General features: G+C 39.7%; 1 protein-coding gene across 5 annotated transcripts in view; it reads right to left on the bottom strand.

The window, feature by feature from the left end:
• Nucleotides 1-3,457: 3,457 nt before the first annotated feature.
• Nucleotides 3,458-22,265, bottom strand: part of Pak1 (p21 (RAC1) activated kinase 1) — a 125,186-nt gene continuing 106,378 nt past the window's right edge. For all 5 annotated transcript variants that reach the window (XM_021634801.2, XM_060367606.1, XM_021634803.2 and 2 more), the window contains exons 10-15: nucleotides 17,295-17,407; nucleotides 15,339-15,456; nucleotides 12,192-12,291; nucleotides 10,751-10,947; nucleotides 7,768-7,905; nucleotides 3,458-4,744 (exon numbers count right to left, since the gene is read on the bottom strand). In XM_021634801.2, coding sequence (XP_021490476.1) covers nucleotides 4,658-4,744; nucleotides 7,768-7,905; nucleotides 10,751-10,947; nucleotides 12,192-12,291; nucleotides 15,339-15,456; nucleotides 17,295-17,407 — 753 coding nt within the window. In that variant the 3' untranslated portion in view covers nucleotides 3,458-4,657. The remainder of the gene's footprint in view (nucleotides 4,745-7,767; nucleotides 7,906-10,750; nucleotides 10,948-12,191; nucleotides 12,292-15,338; nucleotides 15,457-17,294; nucleotides 17,408-22,265) is intronic.

The raw sequence follows: 22,265 nt of genomic DNA, 5'->3' as shown, positions 1-22,265 counted from the left end.
TTCAACTGTTGAACCCAATCTGATCCTAGACAAAAAAGCAAGTGTGAAGAACAGTAAGATTGTGTTAGAGAAACTGTTTTTGTTTGGGAGGTTGTTTTTGTTTTTACATTTATTTAGTGTGTATGCGTGTGTGTGTGTGTGTGTGTGTGTGTGTGTGTGTGTGTGTGTGTGTGCAGACACATGCACATACATGTGAAAGTCAGAGGACAACCTTTGGACCATGTGTGTTTCAGGGATTAAACTGAAGTTCTCAAGATGTATGGCAAGCCATCTCACCAACTTTGGAGAGACTGCTTGTTTCTTTTAATTCTTTCAAAAATAAAAACTGAAAGCCTGTCAGTAGTTTCTTTAAAACTCCAGCTTCTTTAGAATCTTCACGCAACAATTTTTATGAGAAAGCCTCAGATAAAAACCTTTTTTAGTGGTCAGGGTTACATTATCTTTTCATCTTTCATTCATTTGTTCATTCGTGTGCTTATTTTGATAATGCTGGGGCTTGAACTCAAGAAACCTTGCAATTGCTAAGTATTTGATCATTGAGCTATATCCCAGCCTGCACACTATCCTCTTTTGTCAAATTCTGCTAAAGAAAGCACAAGTGTTTTTAGTTTTCTGTCAACTATAAGGCCTATCTCTTCCAAACACTTGGGAGAGATAATCACCAATATGCAAACATCAGCACACATTTAAACTTCTGCAGTGATAGATGTTCCTCTTGGATTAGAGATTTCTCAGCCAAGTAAATGTTGGTAATTTTAAAACTGTGGCCACTCCCAAAACTCTCCGCAGTTTGCGGTTCCGTGCAGTGGTTCTCCAAACCAGTTCTAACTTGATTATTCTAAGAGCAGCTTTACTACTCACTGTCTGAAGAATGAATTAACAGTCAAGGGTTGGCATTTATCTAAATCAACAAAATGAGAACGGTGATATGAAGAAAGGGATACACTTGTGAGTACATATGCCACCAGTCTTGTGCCAGCTTCTGATGTCTTTTTTTTGGCAGCATGCTGAGGCTTGATGCCAGACCCTTGTCAACCATCCGGCAGCAATGCATCAAGCCCAAAACATGGACAAAGCTTTTGTTAAGTACTTTATTTGTAAAGCATGCATAGGTTTGTTTGACAAGGGATCCTTCTATTAAAAGAAAAATATTTTTTATTCCTTTTCAATTTTAGTGTATGTGCATCGGAACTCAAGTCATTAGGCTGCCTAAATGCCTTTATCTGCTGAGCATCTTTCTGGCATCTGAATCTCCTTTTATTTTTTATGTGTATGTCTATGTGGGTGTATGCTACATGTGAGGCCCTACGGACACCAAAAGAAGGAGTCAGATCCGGGTGCTGGGGACCAAAGTTAGGTCCTCTGCAAGAGCTCTTAACTGCTGAGCCAACTCTCCAAGCTCCCAATTTCCTTTCAAATGAAAGGACATTAAAATCAACCCTTTGCTTTTAACACAACCCTAATAAAAAACAAACCTGAACTCCAAGTCTAAAAGAGATATGAAATACTGTTGGGTGTTTCATCACTTAGCAACTCACCAGGAAAAGAAGAGGTTTGGTTTTATTTTTCTGCTTTTTTAACAGTCTTGACAAGCAGCCTTGATCATAATAACGCTTGCTATTATTTTGGTCTGGTTTTTGAGACAAATAGCATAATGCAGCCCTGCCAGTTGTCCTGCAGTTGTTCTCCCAAGGGCTGGAATCACAGACCTTCACTACCACACCTAGCTAGATACAAGTTTTTACCAGTGCTTAAGTGATTGTTGATTTCACGATTAGAAACCAGTATTGACCAAATGTTAAAGTACAACTTAGATTCCCAGATATAGATTCTTATGTAAGGTTCTTATTTTAGTCCGGTGAGAGTCAGAGTTACCATAAAGTCTCCTGATAAACCAGGTCACTTCAAGCATTACAAAATAGGACTGCATTTGTCATGTCCGGGGGATTGTACCAAATGCTCCACATAAACTATTTTATTTCCTCAGAAATTTAAGAGGTAGATACTATTATTATACATACTTTACAGATCTGGAAGTTGAAGATAAGATGATTTCAGTAGTTTATCCAAGGACATTGTGGGTGAGCCAAAATGAAACACTCAATTGAGTTCAGTTACAATATGCTACTTGGTTCTTCTAGATCAGTGGTTCTCAACCTGTGGGTTGCGACCCAATCAGGGTCAAATGACCCTTTTCAGTTTTCCTAAGACCATCAGAAAACAGGTATTTCCACTATTATTCACAACAGTAGCAAAACTACAATATTGTGACAATGAAAATAATTTTATAGTTGGGGGTCAGAACATGAGGAACTAACTGTATTAGAGGGTTGTAGTGTTAGGAAGGTTGAGAACCACCACTCTAGATGTTTGCCCTCTATAGTAGAAGTCTATTCTACCACGCACCAGTGAGCCTGGGAGAGGACTCTTAAGCACCACACAAGCCACAGCCTCCAACACTTTGACCACACGGGACAGATAGCCTGAGCAAAAAGTGTTGTTGCATTGGTCTTCTTAGAGCTCTTTCAACTCAGTTGACTTTATGCTTATCTTAACTAAAATGGAATACTGATCTGCCTAGCCTCAGGACTCTGAGTTCTTAGGCTAGACCTACATACAAACACAGTTCTAAAAAACAATCCCGAAAGAACCAACTTGGCAGAACGAGCTGCTGTGTAATGTATTTGTATATTGTTAAAGTATAGACACATATGATTTCACCTAAGCATGACAGCTGCTACCACCTGGAGTCGGGGCTGGCATTAGGGAATGAGGAAATGGCAAGATGGAGACAGTTTTAGTGTACAAGTATGACATTTCTTACATGGGCACTAAATACATGTGTGTTATAATTATTCTTTAAACAACACATTTTGTTGTTGTTTTATTTTTGTCAAGTTCTTTTAATGCACATCTAAACTTAAAATGTTTTTAGAAAGTGCAGTGGTTTAATAGGAGTGGACCCCATTGAATGCTTGGTAATTGGGAGTGGCACTATTAGAGGTGAGGCCTTGTTAAAGTAGGTGTGGTTTTGTTGGGTCACCGGGGGTGGGCTTTGACGACCAAGCTCAAGTCTGGCTAGTGTGATACAGTCTCCTTCTGCTGCCTGTAAATCAAGATATAGAACTCTTAGCTCCTTGTCCAAGACATCATGTCTGCCTGTGTGCTGCCATGCTTCCCACCATGACTGGACTAAACCTTTGAAATGTAAGCCAGTCCCAATTGAAAGTTTTCCTTTATAAGAGTTGCCATGGTCATGGTGTCTCTTCACAGCAATAAATCCCTAAGACAGAAACAAAAGACTACTGATGGAAGTCTCTAAAGTCAAGTCTCTAGTAAAGCGGCATCCTATCTGCAACTTACTTTAAAATGGTCCGTGAGAATCATTACTTCATGAGGAGGGCGGGCCACTGCCCTCCAGAAAAGGAGAGTAAAAAGAGACACACTCCATGTGGAATATTTTCATCTCCTTTTATTGAAGGAAATAGAAACTTGTGCTGCTGAGGCAGTAGGACCTCTGAGCATGACAAGGTAGTCAGTGGGGCTGATATGACAAGCCACAATGCTGGCCAAGCATCCTACCACAGTGGGAGAACCAAGACCACAAGGAGAGCAGGAGGTAGCAAACATCCCAACACCTGGAGTAAGCATGTCCACTTGTACAGAGCTTGGTCATGCATTTAAAAACAGGGTCCCTTATTGCTAGTAGCACATCATCTCATGTTTGAAGACCTTTTCTTCTGGCTGAAATAGTTAAGCTACCAGAAAATCTGAGTTCATCTTTCAGATTCTTATTCCAGGTAGAAACAGAAGCTGAGATCTTGAAATATCACACAAGTAGAGCTGGACAGGTGCTGAAGCCCAGCCATATGCTAAAAGTAGCTGCACTTTCCCTCTGACTTCTCACACTTCTCTTACTCAGCATGTGCTCTAGGAAATCTCTCAATGCTATAAATAAGGATAGAATGCAGGCAGCAGCCTAGGGGATGCAGGGAATCAAAAGCTGCTACATAGCTAAGACCATTTCACTAGAAATAGCACAGGGAACACTACTGGATCATGGTTCTCCCGAACAGCTGCTAGAAGCACACACAAAGAAAAACATGGTAGTTCTCCCATGTCAGGATCAGCTGCACCAAGGTCACAGTTCAGGAAATAGAGCCTCTTCATGTCCCTGGCAGAGTATCAGGCCCGATGGCATTCCAAAGCTGTTACAGTTTTCAAATACAATGAGGTGTTTGGGCAATTTGGTCACAGAAAGAAAGAACTAAAGAAATTTCAACTGATTGCAAATTGATAATGCTATGAAACCATAAATTTATACAGTCAAGAATTGATTGTGGGGGTAAGGAATGGGATGGTTGAGATTCTGTTTCGTAGAAACAGGTTTATTTGGGTAAACCCTTGCTCAACAGTCATCCCTCCATGCCCATGAACTGGAAGGCCATTTAGAAATGGCCATTGCTGGATTAGTTATCCAGTTGCAGCTCTCTTCAGTGCTAGACACATGGTTTCTAAAAATCAAAGTCCTGAGAGCACTAGATCAGGAAATGGGAGAAGCAAGGCAAGGAGAGGAGGACATCAGGGGTCGGAGTTCCCGAAACAAGTGTTTATTTCATAGAAGGCTTGGCACAATGAGGCTGGGGTAAGCATGGTTTCAGTGATTGTTCTTGGTTGCCTCCTTTGCTGCAGCAATCAGTGGAGTGAGGCTGGAGAGGGGCTTGGCAATCTTCAGGAATTGATGCTAGGAGGAGGAAAAAGGAAAAAGAAAATTGTCACTTGACATTCTTACTTAGTAACCATTATAAGATAATATGGGCATCAGTGCCAGATCATTCTCAAACTGAAGGAAAAAAATATTTCACTTATTTATTTTTTATATGTGTGTGGGTATGTATGTGTGTAGATCAAAGGACAATTTGCAGGAATCACTTCTCTTTACGGGTACAAGGAAATTGTCCTCAGGTTGTCAAACTTGGCAGCAGGTGCTCATACCCAGTAAGCTATCTCACTGACTAGGTATACACGTTTCACTTGTAACAGACAGTAACTGTAAAAATAGCAAAGGAAGAATTAATAGTTTTCTGCTTACATGACACTATACAGAACAGTGACATGGTTATTAAACACTCAAGTGAAAGATGTGAGACAGAAAGAGTTCATTTTGTATGATTTTGTTTGTTCCTACATAATGTTAAACCATTATAATAACAGGGCAGCTATTATTTCTGGGGAAGATACTGCTCTTTAGTGTCTAAACTCCAGCCCTAGCCTATTAGCTGGTGCTATAAGCCTGTACCATACCTGACTAAGAATCTTCTAAGTCCTTGACTCCAGCAAGGCTAAGAATTTCAGTAAGGACTTCAGTAGTTTGGTACATTCCAAAATTATTTTCAGTGGAATGTACACTGTGAACTACTTTTAATTAAAAAAAAAATATATTTAAGCCAGATGCAGCAGCACACACCTGTAATCCCAGCACTTCCAGAGGCAGAGGCATGGAGATCTCTGTGAGTTCGAGGCCAGCCTGGTGTACAAAGCAAGTCCAGGACAGCCAAGGCTACACAGAGAAACCTTGTCTCAAAAAAAATAAAAAACCTATATAACTAAATAAATAATGAAATAAACAATAAAAGAACAATTATTTAAGAGAAATACCATATGAAAATATTATAGCAAACAATTTTTATATAACTTAGAGCTCTTACCTAAACTGGTGGATTGTTTTTTTTTTTTTTACACATTTATCTTGAGCATATAGACTGTTTCCTCAATTTGATAATAAAAATCAGAGCTAAATTTCTTTTTGTGAGCAAATGTGAGGTTTATAATTATTTAACATATCTCATTCTTTTATCATTCTTATAATCCCGTTAGTTAGTATTAGTATATATGTGTACAGACACACACATGGAGACATATACAGTGACATTCTTTGCTGAAAGTTGATTGAACTCTTACTGGGACAAAGACAGATACATAGAGGAACTGTGAATAACGTTGGCTAACACTTAGAGATATGAAGCCCAACATCTCATCCTATATATTTCTGTCCAAATGAATATTCTCAAAGGAGAAGCAGATGACTTAAGATACTGAAAAGTTGAACCAGGAACAGTAGTGCATACCTGTAAGCCAGCATTCAGGGAGGCAGAGGCAGGCAGATCTCTATGAGTTCAAGGCCAGCCTGGTCTACAGAGTGAGTTCAAGGCACATAGAGAAACCCTGTCTCAAAAAACAAACAAACAAATAAACAACACCCAAAAAATGTCTAAGTTTTAAACATTTACCAGATAATACTATTAAGTTAAGGAGCTAGGGTTGAGATCCCATTTTCTAACCTTTCTTAAGCAAAAAAACAGCAGCATCAGATACTCAACTAGGAAGCCTCCATTTCTTTCAACAAAGTAATAGCTAAGTCCTATAAAGCTTCCAACTCTGACATTTTTTAAAAAAATTAGTTAGTTAATGAGTGTTTTAGTTTCAAGTATACCTGCATGCCAGACGAGGGCATCAGATCCCCGTGTAGACGGTTGTCAGCCACCATATGGTTGCTGGGAACTGAAATCAGGACCTCTGGAAGAGTAGCCAGTACTTTTTTCTTTTCTTTTTTTTTTTTTTAAGATTTATTTATTTATTATATATACATTGTTTTGCCTGCATGTGTGCCTGCAGGCCAGAAGAGGACACCAGATTTCATTGTAGATGGTTATGAGCCACCATATGGTTACTGGGAATTGAACTCAGGACCTCTGGAAGAACAGACAATGCTCTTAACCTCTAAGCCAGCTCTCCAGCCCCAGCCAGTACTCTTAACTGCCAAGCCCTCTCTCCAGGCCAGCTCTGACATTTTTTGAGTCTTAGAAGCTGTGAGCAAGAACATATATTCAAGAGAGCTAAAGAGATAGGCTGAAGCCCTGCATTCTTTACTCGCCAACTGTATAATCACACAAAAGTCATTACATCTCAATTTCCTCACCTGCAAAAATGGGAACAACCAATCCTGTAACTCACAGGCTTGCTATGAAAAACAGGTTTTCTTACTGTTTAGTACAGATTTATGATAAAGTCACTCGCCATAATGCACTTTTATTTAGTAACATTGCTATATTAGGAAGAAAACTCCAGAGGGCACTTTCAACAGCTACAATTTGGTACCTAATTGAGAATGTTTTCAACAATCACAGACTTAGCATAGCATCAGTATATTTCCCAATGCCTATGGCTTCCAGCGCACAAATCACATGGAAGGCAAAAGGATTCTATATTGTATCATGCGTTTAAGGAGCCTTTTCAGCCCAAAGGATCCTACAAATAATGGCTTATATATGGCAGAACCCAGATCCCATACCGAATAGGCCAGTGCTCTAAACAATTACAAACAGATGTTTAAAATGCAGCTAAGTAAACATCCCAGGAAAATGTAACTTGTACAAAATAAAACTTCTCAGGGAGCTACTTCTCAAGACTCAAACTCTGACAGATTAATTCAGGCAAAATAAAAGATGTCTGAAAGACAACAACAAAAACTTCAAGAGCTCAGAAAAAAAGACTGTGAGTTGAGCCTAGGAAAATGTGCAAGGTTTAAATAGACCGAAGAAGAAACTAAAGGACAACTTTAAGCAAAGGCTCAACAGTGAAGGTCAAGGAGCCAGAAATACAAAGTGAGACAGTAGGAGGGAAGCCTATAACCAGCAACCCATTGATGAGAGAGAAAGGTCTGCTTAGTGCTGACTTCAATTAGTCTCCCTGCAGAAGGACAGTTACCTGCAGCAGCTCTTTAGCTGAACCCCTCTTCTCCACATCCATCTCAAGACAACGGTTCAAAAAGTCCCGGAAAATTGCTGACAGTTTCTCTGGGTTCTGAAGCTCTGGAGTCCCATTGGTAGCAATGAGGTACAAGGCCTGGCAATACAAATGCAGAATCATGCTGAGTTCTCACTGAGGCTCTTTTTTTTTTTTTTTTTTTTCTGAAGACATGTTCTCTAAGAATACACCCAGTTGTTGAATGCTCTAAGACACAATGAGGCAGCTATGGTGCCCTGGAGAGAATATACTAGCCTAAGGATCAACTTTAACATTTCAAGGCCATGTGACCATATATATGCACCTAACATATAACTTCTTTGCTAATAAAACAGTGCTTTATATATACGCGAAAGAGAGTGCATTTGGAGAGCACTTTGCGACCTTATGAGGTGTTACGCACCTTAGGGTTTATCCTTCCCTTAACACGGAAGTTAAACATCTCTTGAGCTGCTGGGAGACACCTTCACTGAACTCGGTCACCCAACGAGGACTATAAAAGTTGTATTTGGTTAGGCAGCAACTGTCTCCCTGCTGCTCCCCGCCCCTAACATGAAGCAACTCTTAGCAGAAGTAAACAAAAACATAGTAAACTTTTATAAACACTAAGTTCTTTAATTACAAGGTTCTCCTTCTCCTCTCTGTGTCTGTCTGTCTGTCTGCCTTTCTCTCTTTTGTTCCTTTGATTGCTTTGGTTTTTTTGAGATGGGGTTTCTGTGTAGCCCTGGCTGTCCTGAAAAAATGACTCTGTAGATCAGGCTGGCCTTGAACTCAGAGATTTGCCTGCCTCTGCCTCTGCCTCCTAGTGCTGGAATTAAAGGCATGTACCATACCTGGCTGCATTGTCTCACTTTTAGTGACCACAGTAACTGAGTAAAAGGCAGGGCAAAGATGAGTATCCCAATTTCACACATAAGACTATATACCAGTTGCGCTTACTGTTCTGAGTTCATGTGCTGACTCTAATCCCAGTCTCACTTCCATTACACCACACTGCTCACATTCCTATCTGAGGCAGAGGAGGATGTGTTATATGTGGAGTTAGAGAGCAAGGCTGGGACCAAAGGGTAGAAATTAGAGAAGAAATTTTCACTTTGAGATAACGAAGTATTTTCCAGCAACTGGAGCTATCCAAGAGGGGTATGAGAATGTAGTTAAGGGCAGATAGATATCCTTTACAGGGGAATTCCTGCACTAGATGGGAGGATGAATTAAATGAGAAAATAAAAGCAATCAAAATAACTTCGAGTTTGTCCACAATCAAAATCACCACCTTCGTTGCATCTTTGTTTTAGACTCTGCTTTCCTCTATTACCCTAATTCATTTCCAAGAGCTAACATACAACTTTTAGCTTACCCCTTCTCAACTCTGCAAGATACTGTTCCACTTCTGTCACCCTTCATAACAAAGCTCATATAAGATGATAAAAATAATTTATAAATGCTATCTAAATTTTCTCCTTTCCTGCTCTTCTGGGTTTATTCAAGTTAGGCATCTATTCCCATCACACCACTGACTGGCCATCAAGGCCTTTTTGGAGGAAATATGTCATTGGGGGTGGAGTTTCAGAGCTTAAGGTTTTTCCCTATGAGTTTCTTCTCTCTGGTTCAAGTGTCGTTCAAGATAGGAGCTCTTAGCATCTATTCCTACTGGATACCTGCTACTTCCCTACTATCATGAACTCTTACCCCTTGGAACCATAAGCACAAATAAACTCTTTTCTTCTGTAAATTGCATTGGTCACAGTACTTTACTCACAGCAGCAAAAAAGTAACTAATGCAAAAGGCAACTGATTTTCTCAGCAATTCGGGCTATAGTGACTGCTGAGTCACTTTCTTTACTGTTTAATGCATCCTGTTTGCTGGTCCTTTAAGATACTCTGCAAGTCTACTTCTCGCCTGCACGCCAGTCCCACCCACGCTACCACTCTTGTCTGAACTATTAATTACATCAGTCCCTCACTCTTTCCTAAAGCAACGGACATGACTCATTTCAAACACAAACTGTATCCTCTTACTATTATCCAGGTGGAAATCCTTTCTAATGCTGCAAAATAAAAGCCAAGTTCTCATACTGGCCTACAAGACTTAGTGGCTGGCCCTCTCTTACCCCTTACTCTAGCTACTTTCTCCTCACTCCTTCGAGGAAAATAGTCTCCTTGATTTTCCTTGTGGCACAACAAGCACAAATCAAATCAAATTCTCAATACCTAGAAACAATTGCACGAGACTAAATTTCATGGCTTACTCCTTTAGTTTCTTCATGTTTTTTTGCTGAAATAATAAGAGAAAACTTTCCTCTAAGTAAACCCTTCACTATTACTCTTTCAGTCGCTCTTTTTCTGCATTTTTTTTCACAGAAGTTACCATCTGTTACTATACAATAATTTGGTATTATTATAAGGACATTTCTTGTATTTATAGGAACTTAGCCCTTCCTTCCTCCCCTGACCCCTCAATGTGAGGACTAAGCTCTAAAATTGAGCTATAGTCCAAGATCATTTTATATTTTATAATCATTTGTATTTTAAATTCAACAGTATCTAGACTTTGGGTGTATGTATGTATGTATGTATGTATGTATGTATTGTATGTGCATGTGTATGTGGGCACGTGTGTATCACCCATCAGAGGACAAGTTACAATACTTGGTTCTCTCTTTTCACCTTGTTTTCAGGGATTAAACTCGTCAGCCTTAGCAGTAAGATCCTTAACTCACTGAGTCATCTCACTATATCCATTGTTTTTATGTTTTGAGGCAAGTTTGCCTCAACTGGCAATCTTCTTATCCCAGTCCTATTAATCTAGGATTATAAGAATGCATCACTATGCCCAGGTATATATATACACACACACACATACACAGAGAGAAGAGTCTGAGTCCAATTTCCTGGGATTAGAGATAGCAGCCCAAATAATCTGAAAGAAGATGGGTACACTTACTCTCAAAGGGTTTTCATTAAGGTATGGGGGCTCCCCCTCAATCATTTCAATTGCCATGATACCCAGGGACCAGATGTCAACCTTGGGTCCATAGGCCTTCCGTGTCACAACTTCAGGTGCCATCCAATATGGAGTTCCCACCATGGTGCTTCTTTTGCTCTGCTCTGGAGTTATCTGTGCACAGAATCCAAAGTCAGCTAGAAAGGGGGAGAAGAAAGACACACTTAGGATACTACATCAGTAAGTACTGTATACCTATATGGACATCAAGCTTTGACCTCTGCACTCTGTCTCACCAAAGCGGGAATCATTTGACTGCTACTAGTCCACTCCTCTTTCAACCATGAATAGTCTTAACAGGACTGTTAAGAACAACATCTCTAGCTTCCTGCCTTCTCCTCAAACCAAACAGTCAAGGCATCGAAATCCAGCACACTATTCTGGCCCTAATTGCTTGGCCCTTTCTGCATAAAAAAATAAAAATAAAAATAAAAAATCCCATAACTCAGAATCTTGTAATTAACGCATTCCATCATCTTCTGGACATAAGTCCCTGAGTTAAACCCCAACCACCAAGACTTAAATATGGACTTACTTTTTTAATTTAAATTTTTATTATTTATTTTTTATTACAATTTATTCACTTTGTATCCCAGCTGTAGCCCCCTCCCTCGTCCATCCCAATCCCGCCCCCCCTTCTCCTTCCATGCTCCTCTCCAAGTCCACTGATAAGGGAGGTCCTCCTCCCCTTCTACCTGACCCTAGCCTATCAGGTCTCATCAGGACTAGCTGCAATGTCCTCCTCTGTGGCCTGGTAAGGCTGCACCACCCCCTGGGGGGGGTGATCAAAGAATGGCCCTTTTATCCGCCCCTCGCTGTGTGCCAACAGAGTCTTCTTATAACCTGTCTGCCCACTCGTGACTCATGACACAGCCTGTTTGTCTAGGCAACTGGTTTCACACCTTCATACAAACACTACCCGCAGTTCTTCCACATCACACTAAAACCACAGATTTATTTAAACTGGGAGAGTCTTGACAGTGAAGACCTTCTCTGTACCTCAAAAGGACTGGCATGTGTTAGATATTCAGCAAATGGTTGCTGAATAAATAACGGAATGAGTGCAGTTACATAATGCCTTTTTCTAATTCATTATGTCTCTCATACTAGACTGAAAATTTCTTGAAAGGTAGTAAAATATACCCTCAGTGCCTATCAGAGAATCCCAGAAGTAGACATTGGGTGGGGGAGTATAATGAGTAAAAAAATTGAAAAACAGTGAAAAGATACTGTAAGAAAATAGGGAGGACTATAAATATCCCACATCTTATGAAAGAATAAGGTCTCCGGCGATTATTATAGTAACTGTTATTTAATAGTCATCCTGCCAGAGACACAGCTCCACATATAGAGAAGTGTTATTCCCGAACCTCCTACTTACTTAACTTGACAGAGCCATCCATCCCCAGGAGAATATTGTCACTCTTGATGTCTCTGTGAATGACTTGGTTTGAATGTAGGAACTCCAAAGCTTGCAGACACTGTTGAAGTAGTATGTGCAGAAGAAAGAGACATGTGATACACAAGACTAACAATAATTTGGCTTCCCCATTTTAACATGAAGAAAATAAGGCCCCCAGGAATAAACGAACTTGTTCCACATGAAGAGATAAAGCCAGCTATGTAATCAGGGCAGCTTACAAACTGCCTGTCACTTCACCTTGAAGGAATCCTATGCCTTGAACTTCTTGGCATTGAGTACTTTATCCCCCACCCCAAACACACAATTTAAATTTTAAGTAATTAATTTTAAAACTACATGCTGCTTTTGTCTTATAATTTCCCTTTGATCAAAAGTAGTCTATCAATGTATTTCCATGTCTAAGAAGGAGACACATGGAAGCAGTGTTAGCAGACATGTTATTTTGGGAAAGGAAGTCTATACACTGTATTTGACACCCATATGAAGCATGAAGACACATATTCAGTGGGCACCTGAATTTATCTCAACCTCTATACAGAGATGGATATTTAGAAATCATTTAAAAGACAGATCATTTTATTCAGTGCTGAGAAGTGAAACTATGGCTTCATATTTACCAAGCATATATTCTTTCCCTGACCCACACTGCCAACACAGATAGATGTTTTTTAGGTTTAGTAATGACTACGACGAGTAAAGGAAATGAGAAAAATCTTTTAAAAATTAAAGAAAAAAAAACCCACCTAATTGTGATGATCCCCCAAACAATACACACAAAGTTAGACACTTACACTTAGCTAGGAGAATGAGCGTCAAACAGACTGGCTGTTACAATGTACAGTGAAAATGTTCTGGGCGAGTGAGATGGCTCAGTGGGTAAAGCAGTTTGTCACCAAACTATGATTTGAGCTATTTTCCTGGAATCCACATGGAGCTGTCCTCTGACCTCCACATGCACACCATAGCATGAACACATTTATATACTTGCATATATGTGCGTGCATCCACACACACACAAAAGAAGTTCTTAGTTAAGTCAGCAGTATCTTAAAATTTTTAAAAAGAAATTTATATTTTTTATTTTATGAGAGGGTTTTGTAGCATGTATGTATGTACATCCTGTGTGTGTGTGTGTGTGTGTGTGTGTGGTGCCTGCAGAGGTCAGAAGAGGGCAGCTCTATTAGATTAAAGAATGATAATACCACCTATTATATAATGTTTACATTTTTGCCATGTTTTCTATAGCTTTGGTGCAGTTCTTGGGATCAAACTCAGGGCCTCATATATGATATTCTTCTAAGCTGATCTACAGTTTCAAGCCCCCAAGTGCTTAAAAAAAAATTCATTTCTTTTAACAGTCACTTCATAAGTGTGTTGAAAAATAGTGAATTATATACTTCAAGAGGATGAATTATATGGCATATGAAATGTGTCTCAGTAAGTAGTTTCAAAAGTGATAATGATCTCTCCTATATTTTAAGAATAACAATACCACATATTTAAGTAACATTTACATTTTCTTGCCAAGTGTTTTATTGGTAGAGTTCTGGGGATCAAACTCAGGGCTTCTGTCAAGATGTTATTTTATAAGATGTGTATGTGTGCCACAGAGCACATTGGAGGTCAGAGCACAACTCTGTGGCGTTGTTCCTCTCCCATCGTTTATGGGTTCAGAGGATTGGACTCAGGTCATCAGGATTTCACTTCAAGGTGAGAGGTGAAAATAAATTAAATAATACAATGATTTTTGACCTCCAAAGGGCAGCTGCATGCATACAATTATCTATCATATCTGTAGCATTAAATTTTTATAGGAAGAATGTGATGAGGGGCTTTTTGGAAGAGTTATTTTTTCAAAGGTCATAAAATATTGTATTAATAGTACAGCAAATGAAACAGAACTTCTAGGAATCCCAGCTTGAAATTACAATGTTAATGTATTTCATTCTCATTAGCATGGGCTAAATACACAGCTCTATAATTTCATCCATATGCCTCTAGGTTTTTCACCATCAGACACTAATCACACTCACCCCTATAAAATTCTTTATCTCACTCTTTCTTCAATCTCCTGACCTTTCTGCTATTGGGTATTAGAAAACCTCAGTCTCTCATGGCCAGGTAGTGGTGGCACACACCTTTTATCCCAGCACTTGGGAGGCAGAGGCAGGCGGATCTCTGAGTTTAAAGGCAGCCTGGTCTACAGAGAGAGTTCCAGGACAGCCAGGGCTGCACAGAGAAGCCTGTCTCAGTCTCTCAAGAACAAAACACCAGTCTTCAACATTGTTTATTCCCATCACTGTCCTCACTTGGAAACGTGAGTATGTGCCTATCCTCTATAGATACTGCTTCTCATGGGAACCTTCTGGAAAGCTTACTACAGCATCATTATTACAGACCTCTAGATACCTAATTACAATGAGGAAAAAAGAGAGTTGTATTTATGCTCTTTTTTTCTTGTTTGTTTTGTCTAGAGCTACGATTGTTGCTTGGTTTGCTTGAAACAGGGTCTCTTGTATTCCAAGCTAGCCTAGAACGTGCTATGTAATCAAAGATGATCTTGAACTTCTGATCCTCCCAGTGTTTCGATCACAGGCATATACCACCACACCAGGCTTTTTGCCTGAAGTTAGTTTATCCTAGAATTTTGCCTCTATGTGTCATTCAGATAGATAGTCAAATTAAAGGAGAAATTTCTGACTAACTGAAGTATGCCACTACCTTTACCAATGTTATTTCCTTCAGAGTACACAAAGCAGGGAGGCAGGAAAAAAAAAAAACGTTCAAATGTGTGCCCAAATAAAAGTGATGAAAAGAAATATTATGTGTAAGAATGGTTATAATTACACATTGAAAGTACAGATGACTATTTAATAGATATTTCTGCATACTGTCTAATTTTTCTACCATGGTCGGAACAGTTAGTCTTAAAGGAAAAAAAATAATGATTATAGAAATTATAAAATACAAGCATGCAATATGAATGATAAATCCCAGAACTAACTTCTCCCATTTCCACAGAGCCCAGACTAAAGCCTCTTTTGGGTGTGAACTTTCATAGACAGTAATGTGGAGGTCATCTTTCTGCTTGATCCTTGGCCTTACCTCTCGGCACACAGCTGCTATCTGTCCTTCATCCATACAGGTTTCTGTCACCACATCTGTCAAGGAGCCTCCAGCCAAGTATTCCATGACAACCCATAGCTCATCTCCCACAAGGTAACTGCAGGAAAATAGGTAGAGGGCAAGAAGGAACAATCAGAATACAGTAAGCCACTGCAGTGGGTTTCAAAACCTAGGGACTAGTATATAAGGGAAACTACCTCAGCCCGCTTTTGAAGAATCTAGAATTCCTTACTCTGGAAAAAAAACAAAACTTGGAGGACAGAATCAGTAATTTTAAATCATTTAGGGATATATCCAGGAAAAAAAAAAAAAAAGCATTCATGGGCTATAAAGTCCCAAGCACTAAACTAAGATACTAGGTTAAAATATAAAATCACATCTTATCACCATACCAAAGAATAGCTCCTAAAATTAGAAAGACTAGCTTTATTCCCATGCCTGCAAAGTATCCAGGCAGTACACACAGACATGAAAAGAATAGGATTTGGAAGCCATGTTACTATCAAAAGGGAGGGCATCAGGAACTCCTTGAGAGTTCTACTAGATCTGAGATGACAAAATAATTACTGGATCTTGTTCAAGACCCTAGCTCCAGGGTCCAATAATGTATATACCAATATTTTGAAAAAAATCCATGAGTAAAAGAATGTTAAATCTGAATTACTATAATAGAATATAAGTGAAAGGGTGATGGTAAATATTTTAAAAGCTGTAAACTGTATACAAGGTCAGTATGCTGACAATGACTTTTACTTTGAGTTTCTATGATTCTAGCCTCTTCTGATAAACTACGGCTGTGGTTTGGTAGCCTAACCTGAGTTAGCACTGAATTTGACTCAGAGATTAGCTCTCTTGGTCCCATTATTGGTTAAATAAAAAGGTAACTTAACATTATCTCACTATAGACAACTGAAAAAAGAGGCTAACTGACTTGTGTTAGCAAAGAAGCTGTGCTAGAGAAAAATCATGTGTTGGCTTAAGGTATAAGATCTCAGCAAAGAAGCTGTGCTAGAGAAAAATCATGTATTGGCTTAAGGTATAAGATCTCTCATCTTTTCTTCATCCTAATAATGGGTCTCTTATCTGGGGAAACAAAGAATTTTAACACGTACCTCAAATAAAGGTAAGATTTTAATCCTGTTCTATAATTTCCTTCTGGTAGTGTTAGGAACAAAACTCTGAGCCTCATGCATGCAGGTTAAGCATTCTATCACTGAGCTACATAGTAATTGTATCATAGCCAAGAGTAATTTTCTTTTAAGGTAATGAAGAATAAAGAGAACATGTTAAAAAATGGTGGTGTATGCCTTAATCCCAGCAGTCAGGAGGTTGAGGCTGGTTAAGCTAAAATATTTAGTATTTCCAGTTTAATAAAAGCTTATATGACAAGGAGGAAGTAATAAATTTCAGTTGACTACAATGTTACTAGAAGTTAACAATGAAATAGGCATTGGGGCAGGGGGAATGATGACAATGACAGATGGATGGACTTTTGTTGACTTAGAAAAACAAAGAGTCCCATTCTTTCCATGGTGGTCAGATTTCAAAACAACACCCAGACCAGAGTAAGCATCACATTTTAGGAGTATATGGACAGTAAGAGTTATTCAGGAAGGTAAGCAGAATGAGGAAACACTTAGACTATATTCAGGAAGGTAAGCAGAATGAGGAAACACTTAAGACTATATAATGAAATACGGGTATTAGGTAGAGGGGCTGAAAAGGCCAACTTCCCTAATCATAGTAAAAGAATCAGTTGTTAGAAGCTGTGGGGTCATAGGGTTAATCATCACTCAGAAGGATTTCTAGCAATCACAGAGCTCAGCACAGAAAATACTTAAAGGGAAGCAATTCCAAGTGCTGCCTTCATCATCTCAAACATTTAGGCCCCAAAGGCCTGGAACTTCTGTGACATGGCCCATACCCTCTCCATACCTGTCCAGGTAATTCACAATATTTGGGTTTTTGTTTTCCCTCATGACCAGGATCTCATTAATAATCAGCTCTTTCTTCGGCTGCTGCTGAAGATTCATCTGTTTAATGGCCACCTGAAATAACAATACAGTAACATATACCAAGGATCACACAAAATTTACTGAGCTCTAGACCTTAAGTACTAAGGAAACAATTGTGAGTAAGGCATGGCCTTAGCACTTAGTAATTCATAACTTATCAATGTTAAATGGTTTTCAAAGTGAGTCTCTCTGCCAGTGGCATTTAACATCATCTCAAAGATTGCTGGAAACAAATGTCCTCAGACGCCACTCTAAACCTACTGAAAATAAGCTTCTGTGATATTCTGATATAGAGCAAAATCTGATACTGCAACGTTAAAAAAAAGCTTAAAAAAATCACTAGATAGTTGGTACTACCTATTATCCTAGCATCCAGTAGGCTGAGATAGGAGAATTATACATTAGTGACCATAGTTAGATTGTCTTTTAAAAATGGAAATAACAAAAAAAAAGAAACTACAAGGCATTCAAAGAAGTTAATAAAATATGTTTTAAAAATAGGGCTGGAAAGATGGTTTAGCAGTTAAGAACATATACTTCTCTTGCAAAGTTCGGTTCCTAGCACTCATACTGGGCAGCTCACAACCCTGCCTGTGTAACTCCAGCTTCAGGGGTTCTGATGGCCTGCTCTGACCTCTGTGGGCACCTCGACTTAACTGCATATTACCCCCTACACTCCACACAGGGTATGTAAAGATAAGTCAGAAATTACCGAGTTAAGAAAGATTAAGAAAGGAGACAAGATTCCTAATGCTTATATGTGAAAAGGGGCTTCACTGGCTTTTTGTTTCTATAAATTAAAAAATCCCACTTAATATAAATAATAAGATATACTTTAGATGCCTAGGTATTAGGTACTCTTCTCAAGTGTTCACAAGTTTATTCTGCTTTCTTTTCTTTCTCCCTTCCTTCCTTTTTGTTTTTGAGACATGGTCTCACTATGGAGTCCTGGCTCTGACTTGCCTGGAACTCACTAGGCAGACAAGGCTGGCCTTGAACCCATAGTGATCTATCAGCCCCTGCCTCCAAATACTGGACTTAAAAGGCATGTGCTCCCACACCTAGCCAAATCTGTTATCTCATTTAATTCTCAGAGGTAGCTTATATGTAACTTTTTCAACAAGTAAGAAAATTGTGTTCAGAGAGGATGCATGACTTGTATACATGGATGGTAATTCAGTAGTAAAGTCAGATTCAAAGGCTATTTTCATTTTGGGTCAGAAGGTAATGGGATCCATTTCGTAGATGAGGAGAACCAAGTCTGGCAAGTTTTCCTCTGACCTACATACAGTGCAGAGGCCTGCACACATACATATAAAAGCTACTTTGCTTTATTTATTCTGCTAATGTAAGATGTACACACTTGAATAATGCTCTCCAACTAAAAGCAAAATGGCTCTTGTTTACCCAGAAATATTCATTGGTTTGACATTAAAATTTCTCAATAATACTTACCACTGTACTATATTTATGTTCCATGTTCTCTCTGCCTTTAAGATCACCTCCTTCTCGAACTGTTTCACTTTTTAAAATTTAATTATTTTGTTTTTATTAATTAGTTTATTCACTTTGTATCCCCCCTGTACCTCCATCCCTCTTCTCCTTGCAATCCCACCCTCCCTCTTCTCCACCCATGTTCCTTTCCCAGTCCACTGATAAGGGAGGTCCTCTTCCCCTTCCCTCTGATCCTAGTCTATCAGGTCTCACCAGGAGTGGCTGCATTGTCTTCTTCTGTGGCCTGGTAATGCTGCTTCCCCCTCAGGGGCAGGTGATCAAAGAGCAGGCCAATCAGTTCCTGTCAGAGACAGTCCCTGTCCCCATTACTATGGAACCCACTTGGACACTACACTGCCATAGGCTACCTGTGTGCAGGGGTTCTAGGTTATCTCCATGAATAGTCCTTGGCTGGAGTATCAGTCTCTGAAAAGACCCCTGTGTCTTTTTGGATATGTTGCTCTCCTTGTGGAGCTCCTGTCCTCTCTAGGTCTTTCTAGCTCTCCCTTCTTTCATAAGATTCCCTGCACTCTGCCCAAAGTTTGGTTATGAGTCTCAGCATCTGCCTCGATACCCTACAGGGTAGAACCTTTCAGAGGCCCTCTGTGGTAGGCTCCTGTCCTGTTCTGTTTCACTTTTATACATTCAAAACCTTTGTATTAGGGGAAAGGAAACTTCATTCTTTTACTCATTTATTCATTATGTATACGGTGTTCTGCTTTCATGCACACCTGCACTTGAGAAAAAGGCATCAGATTTCATTACAGATGGTTATGAGCCATCATGTGGTTGCTGGGAATTGAACTTAGGACCTCTGGAAGAGCAGACAGTGCTCGTAGCTTCTGAGCCATCTCTCCAGCCCAGGAAACTTCATTCTTATACTTAATGTACTTCTTTGTTTGTTTGTTTTTCCCTTTTTGGAAAGTCCTGTACGATCATTTTATCCCCACTACTGTGTATCAAGAATCAGAGGTGTGTGTGTGTGTGTCAATGTATTTAGAGATTTCAAAGCATAAAAGCCTCAAATCCCCAACATCAAGCCCAGTGCTCAAAAAAACACAATTGGTTCTAAGACGGAAAGAAAAACCATAAGTTGATAAATAGTTTTAAACACACACACACACACACACACACACACACACACACACACACACCACTACTACTACATCCCATAGGGTGACATTCATTCCTTAGAAATAGTCTTTCTTTTCTCATTTAGTGGACAAGAATGTGAACATCTAATAGAACTTCTTTCTAGAAGCAGTAATAAGCATGAATGATGCAGGCTGGTGAGATGGCTCAAGGGTTAAGAGCACTGAAGGCCGGGTTCAATTCCCAGCCACCCACATAGCAGCTCATAACTGTCTAAGCCCAGTCTCAAGTGACCTGATGCTTTCTGACCTCCTTGGGCATGCACAAGGTACATAGACATACATGCAGAGAAAATGCCTATACACGTGAAAATAAGAAAAACATTTTTAAAATGGATGATGCAAACATTTTTAAGTCAAATATTACTTCAAGTCAACATAGTCCTCTGAACAGACTCAGTTAATTATTAAGAATAAAAATAATTCTACGGGCCATCAAGATGGTTCAGTGGATCAAGGTTCTTGCAGCCAAACCCAAAAACCTAAAGTTGATACCTGCAACCCACTTGACAGAAGGAAAGAACTCTCTCGCAAGTTATTCTCTGAACTCCTCACATGTAGACATGGTCATCATGGATATATGCACACTCTCTTCTTTCTCCTCCTCCTCCTCCCTCTCTCTCTCTCAGACACACTTTCTTTCTCTTACACAGGTAAGTAAAAATGATTTTATTAAGCATTTTGACCTCTTCCATTTCTAACCTGGAATGAGTTGTTTGGAAATGGGTTTCCTAGCCAGTCAGGCCTCTAGGCCTCACTGAAGCTTTCTATAATGGCCAAGGAGTACCTTTCCTAATAGCTGAGAAGCTACACATTCACTGACTATGGATATTAAGTAAGCCTCTACAGCTAGGACTTGGGCCTTACAAGTCCCTGTGGAGCTCCTCAGGCCACCCTGGAGGATGACACACCCTGGAGCTCCACATAGTACTTGTGAACCTCCGAAGGTCATCAGAAGAGCAGCAAGGGAGAAGGCAAGCAGAGGCTAGGGCAGGATAGTGAGAGTCCCTTTCATCACTACTCACGGGCTCTGTAATCCTAAACGCCTTTACCTGACCAAACTCCATCCATCCAGAATAGATAATACCATTCCTTTAAAAATAACTGGACTTGAACCTAAATGATCTAAGCTTTAGGACTGACCATTATTTTCTAAATCTGAATCACCAGTTTGATGAACCTAAGTGCCCTTATTACTACATTGAAAATAAATAACCCTCTTCTGATGTCCATCCTCTTTGCCTTTCTGAATGGGGATTGAGAGTCCTTCTTCTTGATTAGTTTCTTTAGGTTTACAGATTTTAGCTGCAAGGTATCAAGGCAGATGCTGAGACTCACAGCCAAACTTTGGGCAGAGTGCAGGGAATCTTATGAAAGGAGGAGGAGATAGAAAGGCCTGGGAGAGGACAGGTGTTCCACAAGGAGAGCAACAGAACTAAAAAATCTGGGCACAGCGGTCTTTTCTGGGCCCCATTCATGGAGATACCTAGAACCCCTGCACACAGGTAGCCTATGGCAGTTCAGTGTCCAAGTGGGCTCCATAGTAATGGGAACAGGGACTGTCTCTGACATGAACTGATCAACCTGCTTTTTGATCACCTCCCCCTGAGGGGGGAGCAGCCTAACCAGGCCACAGAGGAAGACAAGGCAGCCAGTCCTGATGAAACCTGATAGACTAGGCTCAGAAGGAAGGACAGGAAGACCTCTCCTATCAGTGGACTTGGGGAGGGGCATGGGTGGAGAAAGGGAAGAGAGGGTGGAATTGGGAGGGGAGGGAGGGAGCTACAGGGAGGATACAAAGTAAATAAACTATAATTAATAAAAATTTTAAAAAAGAGAATAACCTACTCAAAACATGTTTTGAATACTAAAAGAAATAGGCAACATGTTGCTTCTACTTAAATTATGTAAGTAAAAGATTTAAGTAACAAAGGAAGCCAACAATGACTATGATAAGCACAGCAGTAGCGCATCTGGTAAGCACCTGGCACAGAACAGCAAGAAAAATGACAGGACGACTGGCTGTGCTTACCTCATCTAACCCAAACCCTTCAAAGTAATGTGTTGCTTTTTTAGGTACAGACATTGAAGCTAAAGACATGTAAGAAAACAACCTCTGATCCTAATCAACGCTCTCACATCACTATGACTCCAGAAGTTCTTCTGGTATATTCTACTATACAGATTACCTTTAAAAACAAGCTTGAGAAGTGATTGATCTCTAATGGCAAGATTTCCTGGCACTG

The sequence above is a fragment of the Meriones unguiculatus genome, chromosome 14 (assembly GCF_030254825.1).
Source record: "Meriones unguiculatus strain TT.TT164.6M chromosome 14, Bangor_MerUng_6.1, whole genome shotgun sequence".
NCBI classification, from domain to species: domain Eukaryota; kingdom Metazoa; phylum Chordata; class Mammalia; order Rodentia; family Muridae; genus Meriones; species Meriones unguiculatus.
The sequence above is the reverse complement of the archived record's forward strand: the minus strand, read 5'-3'. Positions and strand labels throughout refer to the sequence as shown.